The sequence below is a fragment of the Macaca nemestrina genome, chromosome 9, assembly GCF_043159975.1.
Source record: "Macaca nemestrina isolate mMacNem1 chromosome 9, mMacNem.hap1, whole genome shotgun sequence".
Lineage (NCBI taxonomy): Eukaryota > Metazoa > Chordata > Mammalia > Primates > Cercopithecidae > Macaca > Macaca nemestrina.
Genome location: NC_092133.1, coordinates 74,208,017 through 74,226,613, shown reverse-complemented (window position 1 = coordinate 74,226,613; position 18,597 = coordinate 74,208,017). Strand labels below are relative to the sequence as shown.

At 49.2% G+C, this 18,597-nt stretch overlaps 1 protein-coding gene across 3 annotated transcripts in view; it reads left to right on the top strand.

Moving 5' to 3' along the window:
* Positions 1–18,597, top strand: part of LOC105465968 (discs large MAGUK scaffold protein 5) — a 149,067-nt gene that overhangs the window by 76,636 nt on the left and 53,834 nt on the right. For 2 of the 3 annotated variants that reach the window (XM_071068791.1, XM_011714643.2), the window contains exons 3-5: positions 6,202–6,364; positions 8,737–8,880; positions 9,567–9,750. In XM_071068791.1, the coding sequence (XP_070924892.1) occupies positions 6,202–6,364; positions 8,737–8,880; positions 9,567–9,750 (491 nt within the window). The remainder of the gene's footprint in view (positions 1–6,201; positions 6,365–8,736; positions 8,881–9,566; positions 9,751–18,597) is intronic. The other variant, XM_011714644.3, reaches the window with a different exon arrangement.

The following is an 18,597-nucleotide window of genomic DNA, read 5'->3' as shown; positions in this document are numbered from 1 at the left end:
ATTCCCTCTGCACCTTTGCAGTCTGCCCTTTTCCCCACCCTCAGTCCCTGGCAGCCACTCATCTCTTTTCTGTTCCTGTAGTGTTGCCCTTCCCAGAATGTCATATCAGTGGTCGTGTGGTCTGTACCTTTTAGAGTTGGGCTTCTTTTGCTTAACGCAGGGCACTCCAGCTTCCCCCACACCCTGCGTGCATCCACAGTTGTATCATTCATCCCTTTTCATTGCTGAGTAATACTCCATCATAAGGACATAACACCGTTGTTTATTCATTCCCTAGCTGCTCTGAACAGCTGTGTGCTGGTTTTTGTATGCACATAAATTCTCATTTCTCCTGGGTAAAATACCTAAGCATGGGATTGCTGGGTGGTATGGCAATTGCATGTTTAGCTTTATAAGAAACTGTCAAACTGTTTTCTGAAGTGGCTGCATGACTTTGTATTCCCATCAGCAGTGTTTGAGAATTCCAGTTTTGAGAATCCAGCTGTATCCTTGCCAGCATTTGGTGGCACTGCTTTTTATTTTGGCCATTCTGATGGGCATATGGTGGTAAAGGAACTTCATGGTTGTCTTCAAATGCTTACAGGTCTATTGCATACAAGAAATCCAGTTGTTCCTTGTGGGCTTTAGGGGTTAGATCAAGGGTCAGTGGAGGGAATATCCAGAGACAGATTAATTCAGTAGAGGGCATCATTTTAGGGGGAGAGATAAGATGGGTGCTGCTGGGAAGTAGTGAGCTCCTTCACTGTGGAGTTTGGTCTTAGTGGCCATTTGAGGGATCCTGACAACCATTTGTATGGTAGGGCTGCATCATTTTCAGAATATCTGTCAACCTCTAGATGCAAGTAAAAAGACAAAAACTTCAGTTGAATGGGGATCGAGAGGATTTTCTGCAACCCTTGCTGTTCTTTTGGAACTTCTGGGTGTAGCACATCTTGAGATTGGTCATGAGGTCCCCTGTGGCCCTCCTTGGCCCTCCTCAGCCCGCAACTACAAAAGGCCAGAGGCATGGGCTGCACTTTCTGCTGGGTCAGAGAGCCTGCTGTGTGATGGATCTCGGGTCTGGTTGACCTTACTTTCTGTATATGTCCTGTATGCTCAAGCCTTTGGGCCAGGAGAAATGGAACAGGAATCCTTCCCTATTAGGAGGCAGTATTGTGGGGGTGGTTGAGGTGCTGGCTCTGATGTCAGATCTGAGTCTGCATGGGAATCCCATTTTCCTAGCCATGTAGTCTTTCTGGACGTGATTCTTGAGGAGCGATCCTAGCACAACACCCGTAGGGAGCTGCGGAGATTAATGAGTTGAAGGTGGAGTGTCTTTAGCACAGAACCCAGTGCTTGGGCAGTGCTTGGCACATGTCATTGCTACTTTATCTGTGTGGCCAGCCACCCCCAGGTCCTCATGGCTGTAGACTGAGACGTCTGGAGACAGAGATGGGAAGCGTTGGGATGGTTCTGAGCTCTTCCTTCTGTCCTGCCGCCTCTTCTCCTCTCTCCAGCTTCCTCGAAAGTCAGGGCTGCATCTTTCTGTTGCCTCATTTACAAAATGGGGATGAAATTCAAAATTTCTTATCTTCCCAAAGGCAGGTTACTGGGCCTGATGATGCTTTTCTGTTGTGAAACTGAACATTTGATGTTTCTCTACTATTTCTTGAACTTGATTATAGCATATAATAGCCATTCTGAAAGTGTGGCCTAATGTCCCTGAGGTCCTTTCAGAGGGCTCGTGAGGTGAGACTGTTTTCATAATGATACTAGGATGCCACTGGTCTTTTATGTTCTCATCCTCACATGGGTGTAGAGTCCAGTTTTCTAAAGGTTCCATCCTGGGTGTGTGACATTACACAGAGATGAGACTCTAGCTGTCTCTGTGAAGCTGGATGTTAAACAGCCTGTGTAACAAAATGCAAAGCAATGACACTCTTCCTGCCGCATTGTTTTGTTTTGTAATGGAAAGGGTGGTTAATGTCCCATAAAAAATCTTATGTGAATATACAATGGAGTTTTGACTTTTTAAAAAATAAGTAAATATTTAAAAATTCTTCTTGGTTTTGATTTCTAATCTTGTAAATTTTATTAGACATAACGTCTATGAACAAAAGCTCTTTAGAGTGTCAGATAAATATAGCGGTCCTAAGATCCAAAAATGTGCAAGCTTTGAGGTTAATACCTTGGTTTCTAGGATCATTTAGAGGTCCATATTCCATACCTCTGTGACCTGGACACACTATTTAACCTTGGTAAGCTTGTGTTTCCCGATGTGCAAAATGAGGATAACAGTGATATCTGCCTTATGAGGATTGAACGGGATAATGTATGAAAAGCATTTCAAAAACTGCCAGGCATGGCCGGGTGTGGTGCCTCACTGTAATCCCAGCACTTTGGAAGGCTGAGGTGGGCGGATCACCTGAGGTCAGGAGTTTGAGACCAGCCTGGCCAACATGGTGAAACTCCATCTCTACTAAATACAAAAAATCAGCTGGGCATGGTGGCACATGCCTGTAATCCCAACTACTCTGGAGGCTGAGGCAGGAGAATCGCTTGAACCCAGGAGGTGGAGGTTGCAGTGAGTCGAGATTGCACCACTGCACTCCAGCCTGGGCAACAAGAGTGAAACTCTGTCTCAAAAAAACAAAAACAGAACAACAACAAAAAACAAAACCTGCCAGGCTTGAAGTGCATGTTACTGATGGTTGTTATTTGGGAGGCAGCAAGGCATGAGGGTGAAGCACATGTGCTTCAAATCCAGACTGCCTGGGCACTTGAGTCAACGACCTAACCTTGCTGGGCCTCAGTTTCTCACCTGTGAAATGGGGATGATGTTATCAGTACACACCTGTGAGGTTGTTGCGACGGTGAAATCAATGCTTGGAACATAACCTCCCCCTGGGCTTGGTTAGAGGTTGAGTAGCAGGCACATTCAAAGGAAGCCCCACTTGTTGGAGAGTCAGGTAGGTTATAGTCAGTCAGATGACTCAGCACCATCACCCACCTGACCCGCAAAACTGCTGGGGGCAGCAGTGAAGCTGAGGGTCTCTTGGCGGAAAGGTGTAGGAAGGCTTCTGAAGCTGTAGAGGAGACCCCTTTGGGGAGGGGAGATGATGACCCCTGGCCTCACCTCCAAAGAATATTTTGACCACAAAGGTGTGGCCTGGAGCACAGAAATCCTGGTTGTCATGGTACTGGTGGCTTTTAAACACAATCTGTGTTGCTTAATGACAGGGACACATTCTGAGAAATGCGTTGTCATTTGGTAATTTAGTCATTGTGTAAACATGAGTGTGCTTACACAAACTTAGATGGTATCTACCCCATACCTAGGTTACATGATATGGCCTGTTGTTCCTAGGCTGCAAACCTGTGCAGCATGGTACTGTACTGGCTACGGTAGGCAGTTGTAACACAATGGTAAGTATTTGTGTGTCTATACATAGAAAACAAAAGGTGCAGCAAAAGTACAGAATAAAAGATAAAAAATGGTCCAGCTGTACAGGGCACTTACGTGAATGGAGCTTGCAGGACCTGAAGTTGTTCTGGGTGAGTCAGTGAGTGAGTGAGGAGAGAATGTGAGGGCATAGGACATGACTGTACACTGCTGTAAGCTTTGTAAACACTGTACACTTAGGCTGTATTCAACTTATAGAAAATAATTTTCCTTCTTCAATAGTAAACTATAGCGTGCTGTAACTTTTTTTTTTTTTTTTTTTTTTTTTTTTTGAGACGGAGTCTCGCTCTGTCACCCAGGCTGGAGTGCAGTGGCTGGATCTCAGCTCACTGCAAGCTCCGCCTCCCGGGTTCACGCCATTCTCCTGCCTCAGCCTCCCGAGTAGCTGGGACTACAGGCGCCCGCCACCTCGCCCGGCTAGTTTTTTGTATTTTTTAGTAGAGACGGGGTTTCACCGTGTTAACCAGGATGGTCTCGATCTCCCGACCTCGTGATCCGCCCGTCTCGGCCTCCCAAAGTGGCGTGCTGTAACTTTTTTACTTTATAAACTTTATATATATTTTTTTAACTTTTTGACTGTTTTGTAATAGCACTTAGCTTAAAACACAAACACATTGGGCCAGGTGTGGTGGCTCATGCCTGTAATCCGAGCACTTTGGAAACCCAAGGCAGGTGGATCCCTTGAGCTCAGAAGTTTGAGACTAGCCTGGGCGACATGGCAAAACCCTGTCTGTACAAAAAAATTAGCTGGGCGTGGTGGCACATGCCTGTAGTCCCGGCTACTTGGGAGGCTGAGGTGGGAGGATCGCTTGAGCCCAGGAGGCAGAGGTTGCAGTGAGCCGAGATTGTGCCACTGTATTCCAGCCTGGGTTACGACAAGACCCTGTCTCAAAAAAAAAAGAATACACACAAATACATTGTACAGCTGAATATTTTCTTTCTTTATATCCTTATTTTATAGGCTTTTTCTATTTAAAAAATTTTAAATTATTTTTGTACTTTTAAAACTTTTTTTGTTAAAAACTAAGACACAAATACATTAATATATTAGCCTAGGGCTACAGAGGGTCAGAATCAGCAAGACGTCATTAGGTGACAGGAATTTTTCACCTCTATCGTAATCTTTTAATTTATTTTTTTAGAGACAAATTCTTGCTCTGTCACCCAGGCTGGAATGCAGTAGAGTGATCTCGGCTCACTGCAGCCTTGACCTCCTGGGCTCAGCCTCCCAAGTAGCTGTGACTCTAGGCACGTGCCACCACACCCAGCTAATTTTTTTGTATTTTTTGTTAGAGACTGGGTTTCGCCATGTTGGCCAGGCTGGTCTCAAACTCCTGAGCCCAAGGGATCTGCCTGCCTTGGCCTCCCAAAGTGCTTGGATTACAGGCATGAGCCACCACTCTTGGCTAAGATTTTTGTATTTTTTTGTAGAGATGTGGTTTAATCTTTTTTTTTTTTTTTTTTTTTTTTTTTTTTAAAACACTTATTTCTTTTGTTTCTAACTCTATTATAATCTTATGGGACCACTGTCCTACATGTGGTCCATCATTGACTGAAACATCTTTTGGCACATGACTGTCCTGCATTTCAGGGGATGCTGGAGTCAGGTGGTTGGGGTTCCACAACCAAAAAACACTGAAAAGTGCAGCGCTGGGAGTTGAGGCTCCCCCTCCCACAGTGGTCTGGCTTGTCATGCCTGGCGCTGAGCTCCCTATCCTCCCTGGCCCTTCTGGAAGGCCCCAAGCCACAGCTTTTGTCTTGGGGGACTCTTGGTTTGCATGAACATTTGGCCAACAAGGATCAGTGGGACATGGGTGGTCAGGACGGCACAGAGAGTCAGAAGACCTGTCATGTCCTATGCCCTTTGTGCGTTGTGGGTCCACTGCAGAACAAACACTGTGTCCCCCTGACATGAGTCAGCCTGCCAGATCCCATCCACAAATTGGATGTTTGCTGTGAGCTCCTCTGACCTCACCAAGGGTCTCTAGGGTTGGTTGAGGTATCAGGTAGACATATTGACAGGGTTCAATATAAAAGCACCATGGATTAGTCTCTTCTCCTGGGATGAGGTGCTTTCTTCCTAGAAATGGATTTGGATCTTGTCAGAGGTGGTGGTGGCAGCGGTGGCTGTTGCCTGCTAGGAGCATAAGGTGTGGGGCTCCCTGCAGGACACTCAGTCCTAGGGTGGGTGATGAGGGCTAGTGAGGGTTAAGTAGCCTGGAGGCATCAAGACCAACTTGAATGGCGTCACACTGACCTAAGCTGGGAGCCAGCAGCCCTCCTTTTAGCCTGCACGCCTGGGCTGGTTGGGCAGGTCTGTCAGGTGGGTGGATGGCTTGCAAAAAGGGAGCCGTGCAGTGTCCAGCCCTGGTCAAGGAGGGTGGGGACATGACCCTTGGGCCCCAGCTGCCCTGGTCCTTAATAGCGTCACTGGATTTCAGGTGTGCCTTCCTCCTCGAGCCGTGCCTTCCACTCTCCTCAGGGCACAGTTTGGTCTGTCCTGCTCCATGTGCCTTGCTGGGGTGGTTACTGGGGTTGTTGAGTGCTTGGATGCTGGAGCCAGATGCCCTGCACTCACTTTCAGTTCTACCTGCTACCCTCTCCGGCTCAGTGTTCTCATCTATGAAAGGGGAATGGTAAGAGGACCCACTTGTTGGGGTGTCACGAACAGCTAACACAAGACAACAGCTCCGAACAGCACCGGACGCCTCGTGAATGCCAGATGAATGCAAGTTCACTTTATTATTCCTCTTCTACAGGCACTACCGGGAAGGCACCGTCCCCACCACCCCTCCTCACTGACCGGCAGGTGAACGAGAAGGTGGAGAACCTCTCCATCCAGCTGCGGCTGATGACCAGGGAGAGGAACGAGCTCCGCAAGCGCCTGGCCTTTGCCACACATGGCACGGCCTTCGACAAGAGGTAGTAATCACGCCGTCTCCCCTGCCCAGGCCCCATGGTTGGGGTTACTACCCCGATGCTGGTGCTGTCACCCCCAGACACCCCTAGCTCCTGGGGGTCCAGGCTGCACTGCCTGAGTGTCCCCTTTTCCCCACTTCACGTCCAGAAATGCTTCCCAGGGGCAGGACCCGCAGGCTTCTGGGGCAGGTCCCCATCCCACATGTGGCGAGGCCCCTTAGTAGTGGTGTGCTTGTGTGCAAAGTCGGCTCGTGTGTGTGTGTGTGAGAGTGTGTGAGTGTGTGTTCCTACCAATGTCTCCTAGACCTGCCTAAGTTGAGTGAAGCTTTATGTGCTTGGTAAACATATTAATTGCTCCCTGCCACATACGTGTTTTATTTGTTTTCTGAGACGGGGTCTTGCTTTGTTGCCTGGGCTAGAATGCAGTGGCACAATCATGGTTCAATGCTGTTTTGACCTCCCCAGCTCAAGTGAACCTCCCACCTTAGCCTTCCGAGTAGCTGGGACTATAGGTGTGTGCCACCACGCCCAACTATTTTTTTTTTTATTTAATTGTTTTTGCTGCATCAGGGTCTTTTGTTGTTGCCCAGGCTGGTTTTGAGCTTCTAGGCTCCAGTGATCCTCCTGCCTTGGCCTCCCAGAGTGCTGGAATTACAGGCGTGAACCACAGCGTCTGGCCCCACATGATGTGTTTTAAACAGACCACATTCTACCTGGTGTCTCTGTTGCTTTGAAGAAAATGTTTGCTTCTTTTGTTGTGAGTTAGAGGTAGATACCAGGGAAGCGTGGCCCGTAGGGTGGGGCAGAGAGAGAGTCTTTATCTACCTGCATGATCTAAGAGGACGTTCTGGGAAGGAGGAGGGCCACAGAGTGGTTTCTCCTTTAGCTCCCATGCTGGTAGAGGTCTGGAGGGAAGAGGGCTTGGTGTAAACACTTCAGTTTCACCTCTTTCCTTCAGGAGCAAGGGCCTATGCCTCTGCACTCTGTGCCTCTGGGATTATGCCAGGGCTGCAGAGCCTGATCCTTGAGCTTATATTCGTGAGGATCTGCCCCTCAGTCATTTGGCCCAAAGGCAGGACGAGTGAAGACGTGAATGTGCTAGCACATGAGAGTTGGCACACTGTGGCCCACGGGCCCACTGCCTGTTTTATAAATGAAGTTTTATTGGAACACAGCCATGCTCATTGGTTACAAAGTGTCTATGACTGCTTTCCTGCTACAAAGGCAGAGTTGAGTGGTTGCAACAGAAACCATGTAGTGTGCAAAGCCTTAAGTATTTACTATGTGGCCTTTCGCAAAAAAAGTCTGCTGACCTCTGCTCTAGAAAAAGGGTCCTCAAACTTGAGCATGCACCAGAATCACCCACAGAGCTTGTTAATAATGCACAGATCATTGCCTCTCTTTCCCTCCCTTCAGAACACCTGACTCAGGAGGACTGGGGCTGGGGCTAGGCCTGAGAATGTCTATTTGTGACAAGTTCCCAGATGATACTGTGTTGCAAGTCTGGGAACCCTACTCTGAGATCACTGCTCATGGCCAGTATTCTTAACCTTGGTTGCACATTGGAATCCCTGGGGAGTTTTTAAAAATTCTCATGTTTGGGTCTTATCCTTAGAGATGCTAATGTAATTGATCTGGGCATTGGTATTTTAATGTGTACCCAAGATTGACAGTCACTGTTCTAAACAGAGGAGAGATTTCTTTTATTTAATATTTTATTTTATTTTATTTTATTTTATTTTATTTTATTTATTATTTTTGAGACAGGATCCTCTCTGTTGCCCAGGCTGGAATGCAGTGGTGTGATCTTGACTCACTGCATCCTCAACCTTCTGGGCTCAAGTGTTCCTCCCACCTTAGCCTCCTGAGTAGCTGGGACTACCGGCGCATGCCACCACACCAGGCTAATTTTTTAATTTTTTTGTAGAGGCGGGGTTTCACCATGTTGCTCAGGCTGGTCTCAAACCCCTGGCTTCAAGCGATCCACCCGCCTCGGCCTCCCAAAGTGCTGGGATTACAGGTGTGAGCCACCATGCCCAGCCTACAGAGAAGAGACATTTCATCACAGGTTTCTGGTGGACTCAGAGCTGTTGTAGAGACTCCTGGGAGCTCCTACAGAACAAGTTGGCACCATCTCAGCTCTCCAGGCCCATGCAGGGAGCTCAGGCAACCATGGCTCCCTCCATCCTGGGGATTCTGATTCTGTGGATCTGAGTGAGGCCAGGATACCTGAGTTTAACAAACACTTAGGTGTGTGTGGTGCATAGGGGACCAGTATTTGGGAACCACTGGGCTGGCCTAATCCAGGACCTGGCTCCCCTGTCCGTGTGAATCCTGGGGCATGTGTTCATGGGGCCGTTTGCTCTCTGGGCCAGGCCCTACCACAGGCTGAATCCTGACTACGAGAGGCTAAAGATCCAGTGCGTGCGAGCCATGTCGGACCTGCAGAGCCTGCAGAACCAGCACACCAACGCCTTGAAGAGGTGTGAGGAGGTGGCCAAGGAGACTGATTTCTACCAGTGAGTGAGGCCTGCTTGGCCAGGGCCCCCAACATCCACAGACAGCTGCTTTTGCCCTTCTTTTCTCTGGACTTGGTAGCCAGGGGTTCTGGTTCTAGTCCTGTCCCTGTGCAAGCAGCAAGCAGTCTGCCTACAGCAGTTGTATTTGTGCCTTTGGGCCCCAGTTTTCCTAAGTGTAAAACAAGGCTGTTAATCCCTCACATCTTATTGCCAGCTTCAGAGACCTGGCGGGCAGGAAAGTGATTCAGAACATGCAGCAGGAGTCAGGCAGGTCTCTGGGTCTCTGTCCAGGGGCCGTACTGCAGCTTCTTCCTGGAGGATAGGCCCAAGGGGTGTTTCCCTTTGGTCTCCCAGTACCCCTCTGAGGGTCTTTGCCCACCTGCTGATACCTGCCCAGGCCCCAGTATTTGGAGGCACTAGGTCTGTACCAGAGGGGCCTGTCTCCCTTCCCTGGAGACACATGTGCCCTTTTTGGTGTCAGGTTTGTAAGTGGTGATTTGGATGTTTCTGGAATTGGGCTGTTAGCAGGTTTTGGCTTGCCTCTGAGTGCTACAGACCTAGCTGCCATTGGCTCCTGTCCGCTGTATCTACGGGAAGTGTTGGGACCTGAGGCTGGTGATGCCCTGGGGTGGGGCAGGGTGTGAGGGGCTGGCTGGGGCTCATTGAGCATGTACCGGGTGTTTCAGCACACTCCACAGCCGGCTCCTGAGTGACCAGACTCGGCTGAAGGATGACGTGGACATGCTGAGGCGGGAGAATGGGCAGCTGCTGCGGGAGCGAAACCTGCTGCAGCAGTCGTGGGAGGACATGAAGCGGCTCCACGAGGAAGACCAGAAGGAGATCGGTGACCTCCGTGCCCAGCAGCAGCAGGTAGGCCCAGCTCCTGCAGACTGGCCATTTCTCCCAAGTAGTCCTCATTCCTTTTAATGGAGAATAATATTGAGAAGTAAATGCCAGGTCAGGCACGTTGGCCCACATCTGTGATCCCGGCGCTTTGGGAGACCAAAGTGAGAGATTGCTTGAGATGAGCCTGGGCAACATGGCAAGACTCCATCTCTACAAAAAAAAGAAAAATTAGCTGCACATGGTGGTGCACCTGTAGTCCTAGCTACTCAGGAGGTTGAGGCAGGAGGATCGTTGGAACCTAGGAGTCTGAGGTTATAGTGAGCTATGATCATGCCACTGTACCCTAGTCTGGGCGATGGAGTGAGACCCTGTCTCTAAAAAAAAAACACAGCCAACCAAGTGCTGGATGTGCTTGTAGCTTGGGTTAGCACTGTTTCCCGGCCCTCTCAGTGGAAAGAAATAGGAAGTAGCTAAGTGTACATGTACACAAGGCCATACACATACATACATACACATATGTATATCTGTATTTCTGTATCAGACATGTAGATTGAAAGCCATGAGTTCACATTGACACTTTCAATTCTAATCCAAGACCACAGGTTCATTGTGGTTTCCACCCTTTTTGTTTGTGTAACTTCCTTTAAAAACATCAGTGACAAGGCCGGGTGCAGCGGCTCACACCTGTAATCCCAGCCCTTTGGGAGGCTGAAGTGGGCGGAACATGAGGTCAGGAGATCGAGACCATCCTGACTAACACGGTGAAACCCCTTCTCTACTAAAAATACAAAAAATTAGCCGGGCATGGTGGCGGGCGCCTGTAGTCCCAGCTACTCGGGAGGCTGAGGCAGGAGAATGGCGTGAACCCGGGAAGCAGAGCATGCAGTGAGCCAGGATTGCACCACTGCATTCCAGTCTGGGTGACAGAGCGAGACTCTGCCTCAAAAAAAAAAAAAAAATCCAATCAAACAACAAACAAACAGTGACAAACGTAATTCCTGTGTTTTTGTTTTTGTTTTTTTGTTTTTGAGATGGAGTCTTGCTCTGTCGCCCAGGCTGGAGTGCAGTGGTATGATTTTGGCTCACTGCAACCTCTGCCTCCTGGGTTCAAGCGATTCTTCTGCCTCAGTCTCCTGAGTAGCTGGGACTACAGGCGCCCGCCACCACACCCAGCTAATTTTTGTGTTTTTAGTAGAGACGGGGTTCACCACGTTGGCCAGGATGGTCTTGATCTCCTGACCTCATGATCCACCCACGTTGGCCTCCCAAAGTGCTGAGATTGCAGGCGTGAGCCACTGTGCCCTGCCGATTCCTGTTATTCTTAATTTGTTTACTTGGTCAATCCCCCATGTGTAGCTGCCTCCCATGCCCTCTGCAGTCCCCCATCCCGTTCCCATCCCCTCCTGACCCTTTGTGGGCTCTCCCACCCCATGCCTTCTCTCTGCTAGGCCTGGTCTCCTCATGTGATGCCAGGACCCCCTCCTCATTCCATGCCAGCCGTGATATCCCCTCTGGGGTGACCTGCCCCAGTGTAGGTCCCTGTCTTGCTCTACTTTGCCTAATGGCTTTAAGGTTTAATTGTTTAGAAAAAAGGAATATTCCATATTCCAATGAAACTTTATTCCATTGAAAAACTTGCTTCTCTTGAAAAACTTGCTGTTAATTTTCTTTTCTCCGGTATTGATTGAGGTTTTATGTGGAGTAACCAGGGCAGGCTCAGCAAGGGACCCTAAGATGGATATACTTGGAGCTATTAGAGTATTTTTTGTGTGCCCTCTGATTAGGGGAATTGGTTGTGTGAGGTGGCTGGGGCAGAGGTTGGTGTTTAGCCCATAGGTGTTGACTGAGCCTTGGTAATGGAAAGCCGGCAACAGGAAGATTGTCCTTCTCGCACCTGCTGCATGGCTCAGAGAAGCTGCGACGGCACCCTTTCCACCCTTTATAGGTTCAGGAGGTGGGGGTGGTGCTCTTGGAGCATTTCTCTAAGGATGAAATGAGAATAGAAGGTGCCTTGCTAGCTCTGGTTAGTACTGCCCACAACCCGTTCCCCCTGCAGGGACCCTTCCTTGTGCATGTCAGTGGAGCTTCCTAGAGCAAACAGATTTAAAGACTGTAGGTTTTCAGTTTCTAAAAAGGCAAAAATATTTTTAACCTCAAAAGAAATCCTTTGGAGAAATCTTGCGTGTGAAGCAGGTAAGGATGGCGGTGCTGTGTCGAAACAAAGCTCCCGGAAAGCTGCCCGAGGGGATGGGCCTCTAAGGGTTCGAGCCCCTTCTCTGCCCTGGGGTGTGTGGTAACTTCCCCGACCTGTGGGCAGGCGGCCCCTCCCAGCCTTCACCTGCACCCTGCTGTGTGCTTTGTTTTCTTGCTCTTTTGCCAGCAGTTTGTTCTTCTTGGTCTACACTTGGCTCAGGTAACCTTTTGCCTTGGGGTTTAGTTTGGATTCTATTCTTCCTTGAGAGAGTCATCATTTCAGAAGTGTATATGACTCCACCTCGGTCCACGGGAAGCCCCACAGCCTTGCTAGAAAGTGTGAGATTGGAGCATCTCAGTGTAGCAGAATTGTCTTATATGACTGTCACGAAGACACTGCGTGGAAGGCGCTGGCGCCGTGTGCCCGTGTGTATGAGGCGCTCAGTCAGTGTTGTGGTCATTAATGATACTGTTCTAATCCTGTCAAGTCTGGGTTTAAATCTGCCTCATCCAGGATGTGTAGAAATTGGAACCTGCATACATTGTGGGTGGGAAGAAATGATACAGCCACTGTGAAAGGCAGCCTAGTGATTCCTCAAAAAACTAAACAGAGCTAACAGCTGACCTCCCAGCGACACGCGTAGGTGTGCACCCAGGAGAACTGAAAATATATGTCCGCACAGAAACTTGAGGTGTGAATATTCATAGCAGCCCAAAACCGGTAACCCAAAGGTCCACTGACTGATGAATGGATAAATAAAATGTGATCTATCCATACAATGGAATATTATTCAGCATAACAAGGAATGCAATACTGATCCATGCTATAATGTGAATGAACTTCAAAAACATGACAGCCAATGAAAGAAACCAGCCACAAAAGACCACAAACTATGATTCCAGGTACATGAAATGTCCACAACAGGAAAATCTATGTGGACACAAAGCAGATTTGTGGTTGTCTTGGGCTTGGGGTTTGGGAAGTGACTGCTGATGGGTACTGGTTTATTTTGGGGGTGATAAAAATGTTCTGGAATTAGATAGTGGTAGTGGCTTCACAACTTTGTGGATTCATAACCTCGTGAATATATTAAACTGAATTGTACACTTTGTGTGGTATGTAAATTATAACTCAGAGAGGAAAAAAAAAAGACTCAGAAGTTCACCTTGTCATAAGTAGAGAAATCCAGGCTGGGTACAGTGGCTCACGCCTGTAATCCCAGCACTTTGGAAAGACCAGGAGGATCCCTTGGGTCGAGGAGTCCAAGATCAGCCTGGGCAACATAGAGAGACTCTATCTGTACAAAACATTGTTTAATTAAAAAAATTATTTTTTAGGAAGAGCACTCTGCCCTCAAGAACTGTAAAGTTTCCTTGTCTCCTGTTCTCTGACTTTCTTGAGCACCTGCTCAGCTTTACAGACATTCAGACTGAGACGTCCCTCCCACCCTCATCCTCTCTCCCTTTCCTGTCTGCCTAACAGGGGAGGGTCTTCCTCTCCAACCCCGCAGCCCATTCCCTGCTCTCCTTTTCCTACCGCTGTGGTCCTTGGCAGCAGGGGTGGGGGTGGGGATGCATCCTGGTCATTGGGGTCCCCCAGGTCAGTTCAGCTGGACCAGTGCCTCCCAGCAAACACCACCTCCAGACCCCACCAGGAGAAGAGGCCTGGCTGCCACAGGGAGCAGGGCTGGGAGCATCTCAGAGCTGCTGGGCGGCCAGCCCCCTATCCCGGCATCCCGGGCCCTCTTGCCTTCGTCAGGCGTGGGGTGGATGCCCAGGTGGCAGTAGGCCAGCAGCAGAGGAAGCGAGGACACGGGGATGGCCACAGGCTTGCTCCCCGCTGGGCCCGAGGGCAAAGGTCGACCTTGCTGGACAAGGGCATTTTTGTTGCCGGGTTCCTCCCACGCCTTGTAAACTTGAAGAGGCCCTTGCAGGGTAAATGGTGCTGTTTGACTTGCGTGTTTGCTTGAGGGATTTGTGGGGCTTCCCGGCCCTCTGCATGATTTATCTCAGAGGAAATGAGGCACCCTGGGGGAGGGGGCGCCGTGGTTGAGAGCAGCAAACAGGTGTTTTGTCCGTATGTGTGTTTTGCTGGGGAGGGCCTCTGCCTGGCATCCCCGTCTCTGGGTTTGGGCATTCTTCTAGGCTGTGTCAAGAAAGCCCAGGAGACCCTGACAAGGCTTGGTTGGGGAATCTAAGTAGAGGGTGTTTTTGCATCTTTTTTCTTTACTAAAGTAGTGCGTATTCTCTGGTTAAAATAGAAAAAAGTCTTCAACCAATGTGGAAGGCAGCCACCCACCTCCTCAGACCCAGCCTAGCTTTGTGGAAATGACCATCCTCTGGGTAAACCATTGGGATGGATGTGGATCCTTGTAGATTTTTTTTTTAAATGTCACATTTAATACTCATGTAGTTTTGTTTTTTGTTCCCTGAAACCTGCTTTCAAAACAAATATCCTACAATATATCATGGGTTTCCTTACATTTTCTGTGAATTTGCACATCCAAAAAGGTCCGTGCTTGTTTTGTTGTCTGTCAGGTGTTAATCAAATTCTGTGTGGAGCGTCTTGGTGGTCAACATCTTCCCATGTTACAAACCATGTTTCAGTGGACACACATGTCTTTGTGCTCTTTTGCACACACGTTTTGAAGTTTGAGCCTTACAGGTAGAATTCCTGAGACCAGGGCAGTGCACATGTTCTCCTAGGTCCTGCCAATCTATCTGGGAAACCTCTCAGGCCCCAAGAGTCTTCTGTCTCCTCCTCCTTGCCCTTTCCCCTGTCTTTAAAATATACTTTCTTGGCCGGGCGCGGTGGCTCACGCCTGTAATCCCAGCACTTTGGGAGGCCGAGGCAGGCAGATCACAAGGTCAGGAGATCGAGACCATCCTGCATAACATGGTGAAACCCTGTCTGTACTAGAAATACAAAAAATTAGCCGGGCGTGGTAGCGGGCGCCTGTAGTCCCAGCTACTCGGGAGGCTGAGGCAGGAGAATGGCATGAACCCGGGAGGCGGAGCTTGCAGTGAGCCAAGATCTCACCACTGCACTCCAGCCTGGGCGACAGAGCGAGACTCCATCTCAAAAATAAAATAAAATAAAATAAAATATACTTTCTCTTGTAATTCATGAAAGTCGATTTTCTTGTCCCAGGTATCCTGAATGAATGCCCTTTGATGGGCCTGAAAGAAGGGAGGAGAGGGGTTTCCTGGTTGCTGAAGGGCATCCCTTACAGAGAAGCCCACAGAGGAGTGTTCTGACCAGTGTGGGGTACAGGTAGGAGGGTTGGTCTCTTCCTGGCCTCCCTGCAGGGAGCAGCCCAGACTATGGCTGTCTTTGTGCCTCCCCAGTGTAACTTCCGCCCCCTTCTCCTTAAACTCACAGGCCAACTGTCCTGTGCTCAGGCCGGCAGGGCATCATCTCTAAAGACTGCTGCCTGCCTGAGGGGAGAAGTTGACTCTCAGGCCAGGCTCAGGGGCTCACACCTGTAATCTTAGCACTTTGGGAGGCCGAAGCCGGTGCATCACTTGAGTCTAGGAGCTCAAGACCAGCCTGGGCAACATAGTGAGACCCTGCTGCCCCATCTCTACACAAAATAAAAAATTAGCCAGGTGTGGTGGGGCATGCCTGTGATCCCAGCTACTTGGGAGGCTGAGGCAGGAGGCTCACTTGAGCCTGGGAGGTTGAGGTTGCAGTGAACTGTGATCACTTTAATTTTAGAATTCTGGGCCAAATTTAAATGTTCTCTCTTTCATTAGCCTTTGCTGGGAAGCTAAACATTTGACTGTAGTTAGATGTGTGTGTGTGTGCGTGCGCGCGTGTGTGTGTGCATGTACATGTGGAAATACCTACCAAGAACATAATCCTCTAATGGTGACAGGGAAATGTTCTAGACCAATAGATTTAGTTTTTCGGATTCTCCGGAGTTAACCGTGACCTGGTTGCCCAGCTTTGTTCAGAGGCTGTTGGTTAGGTGGCACAGGCCTGGCACTGAGTCCTGCTTGTAGAGAAAGGGTGAGAAGTGTTTGGAGGCCTGCGAGCCTCTTTGAGTATCTAGTTGCTGCCCTGTGGGAACAGGTTATTCTGTTTGACTCCAAGGCTAGAGTGAGAACCGGAGGTTAGGAGTTGCAGGGAGGTGGAGTAGCTCGTGGTGAGCACGACCCTTTCCCAAGGAGCTTTCACCTGTGGAACAGGCCGAGGGTGGCGGTTATTGTGGTGGAAGCAGTATGGGGCCTGATCTCTCTCTCTCGGTCTTCTGACCTGAGTATCCCATCATGTTATGAAGGCTGGGGGGAGCAGCAGAAAGGACCTCGAGGTCTGCGCTGGGATTTCCCTGACCCACCCTGTCGCACTGGGAATTCGTGGCCCACTCTCATGGCCCTTTCTGGCAGCCTGATTCCCACGGCCCTGAATCATCCTTGGATTGTCACACAGGCCTGGATCCAGGCCCCTCAAGGTTAGCTGTTCAGGGGACTGCAAAGAGGCCGAACCATGGTATAGACTCCTGATTCTGCCATGCACTGGTGGAGGTGGGCTCTGCTGGGCTACTGCCCAGAACCCGGCTTTGTATCATTTCAAGGTTGCCTTTAGAACGAGATTGTTTCTGAGCTGGGAAGGCGGGAAGCCACTACAGGAGAGCATTGGCTCGTCTCCGCGCGGCTGCCACCTTGTGGGGAACTCAGGCAATGGCAGCCGCCTTTGTTCCCCAGCAAACCAGACTCATTTGGAGCCAATGGGGTTCTCACTTGGCTTAGGGGATATTTAGAGAGTAAAACATTTGAGGTAATTTTTTTTTTTTTTTTTTTTTTTGAGACAGAGTATCGCTCTGTCACCCAGGCTGGGGTACAGTGGCACAATCTTGGCTCACTGCAACCTACGCCTCCTGGGTTCAAGCAATTCTCCTGTCTCAGCCTCCTGAGTAGCAGGGATTCCAGGTGCCCACCACCACGCCTGGCTAATTTTTGTATTTTTCGTAGAGACAGGGTTTCACCATGTTAGCCAGGCTGGTCTTGAACTCCCAACCTTGTGATCTGCCCACCTCGGCCTCCCAAAGTGCTAGGATTACAGGCGTGAGCCACTGTGCCCGGCCTGAAGTAATTTTTAATTGGCATTTTTGAGGTATTGCTCACCAATCAGGGCAATCCAGTTTAGATGCTGGACCTTTCCAGACATGGGTGGAAGGCATTGGTTGACCAGATTTCAGGAGTTTATTGACCAGATTATGGTCATGGGTAAGCCCCATTCCTTTTTTTTTTTTTTTTTTTTTTTTTTGAGATGAAGTCTCACGCTTGTCACCCAGGCTGGAGTGCAGTGGTGCGATCTTGACTCACTGCAACCTCCGCCTCCTGGGTTCAAGCGATTCTCCTGCCTCAGCCTCCCGAGTAGCTAGGATTGCAGGTGCCTGCCACCATGTGCAGCTAATTTTTGTATGTTTAGTAGAGACAAGGTTTCACCATGTTGGTCAGGCTGGTCTGAATCTCCTGATCTCAGGTGATCCGCCCACCTCGGCCTCTCAAAGTTCCGGGATTACAGGCATGAGCCACTGTGCCTGGCCAGGCTTTTTTTTTTTTTTTTTTTTTTTTTTTTAAGATTTTAGATGTAGAGTAGGCACTGTCAGTGAGGCTCTGGTTCTCAGTGTGCATTCCTGTTTTGCAACAGTGATGCCATTTTACAAAACAGTGAAGATTTTGACCACCTGAAACACCTGTGTACTACTTTTTCAAATAAATTCTATATTTTGGTGTCCTAGTAAGATTTCCCTTGAGAGAAAATGTTCCACTTTGAAAATAAATGAAGGAAAAAGAATGAACCTGAAACGAACCAATCCTCCCTCCCTCCCTCCCTCCCTTCCTTCCTTCCTTTCTTCCTCCTTCCTTCCCTCTGTTTCTCTCTTTCTCCTCCCCTTCCTTCCTTCCCCTCTTCCTTCCCTCCCTCCCTCCATCCTTCCGTTTCTCCCTCTTCCTTGACTTCCTCTTTAAGAGTCTACAGTCCTAGGATCTAATGCTTAGGCCTTAGAGGAAGGAGCTTACTTTCTTGTTGCTATGATTCTGACTTTTAAATTAAGCCCTCTTTTGCTTTTTGTGTTTTTCATGTTTATTGAGGGCTGACCCTAACTCCAAAGAGAATATTCCATTGTCCCAGGTTCTGGATCTCTAGGCTGCAAACATTTGATAACCCAGGCCCCCACTGAATGAGCCAGGGAATTCCTCGGCTGTTGGAGCTGGAAGGGCCAGACAAGCTTACCTGGTCTAGCCTTGGCATTTGAGGAATCCGGAAGCTGAAACCCAGAGAGGTGGAGTGACTCACCCCAGGGCTCAGATCCCATGAGGTGCTTAGCTGAAGCCAGCAGCCCCCCTGGCAACCTCTTAACTCATCTTCTTGGTTTGGTTTTTTCTCTATAACAGCACCCCAAATGAACTTTAGTGCCTGTCATTCAGAGTAGAATGCTGTCTAACTTAAAACCCTCCACAGCTTCCTGTCTCACTCAGGAGACCGTCTTCACTGTGAGCCCTGCAGCCATGGCCACCCCCATGCCCACGCCCACTTCTCCAGGTCCCCTTTGAATCCACCTCCCGCTGTGCACTGGGCTCCTGCTACTCCGCCCTGCCCCTCCCCTCTCTTTATCTCTAGAACACGCCTGCAGGCCCTGCCTCTGGGCCTTTGCCCCTGCCCTCCCCTCT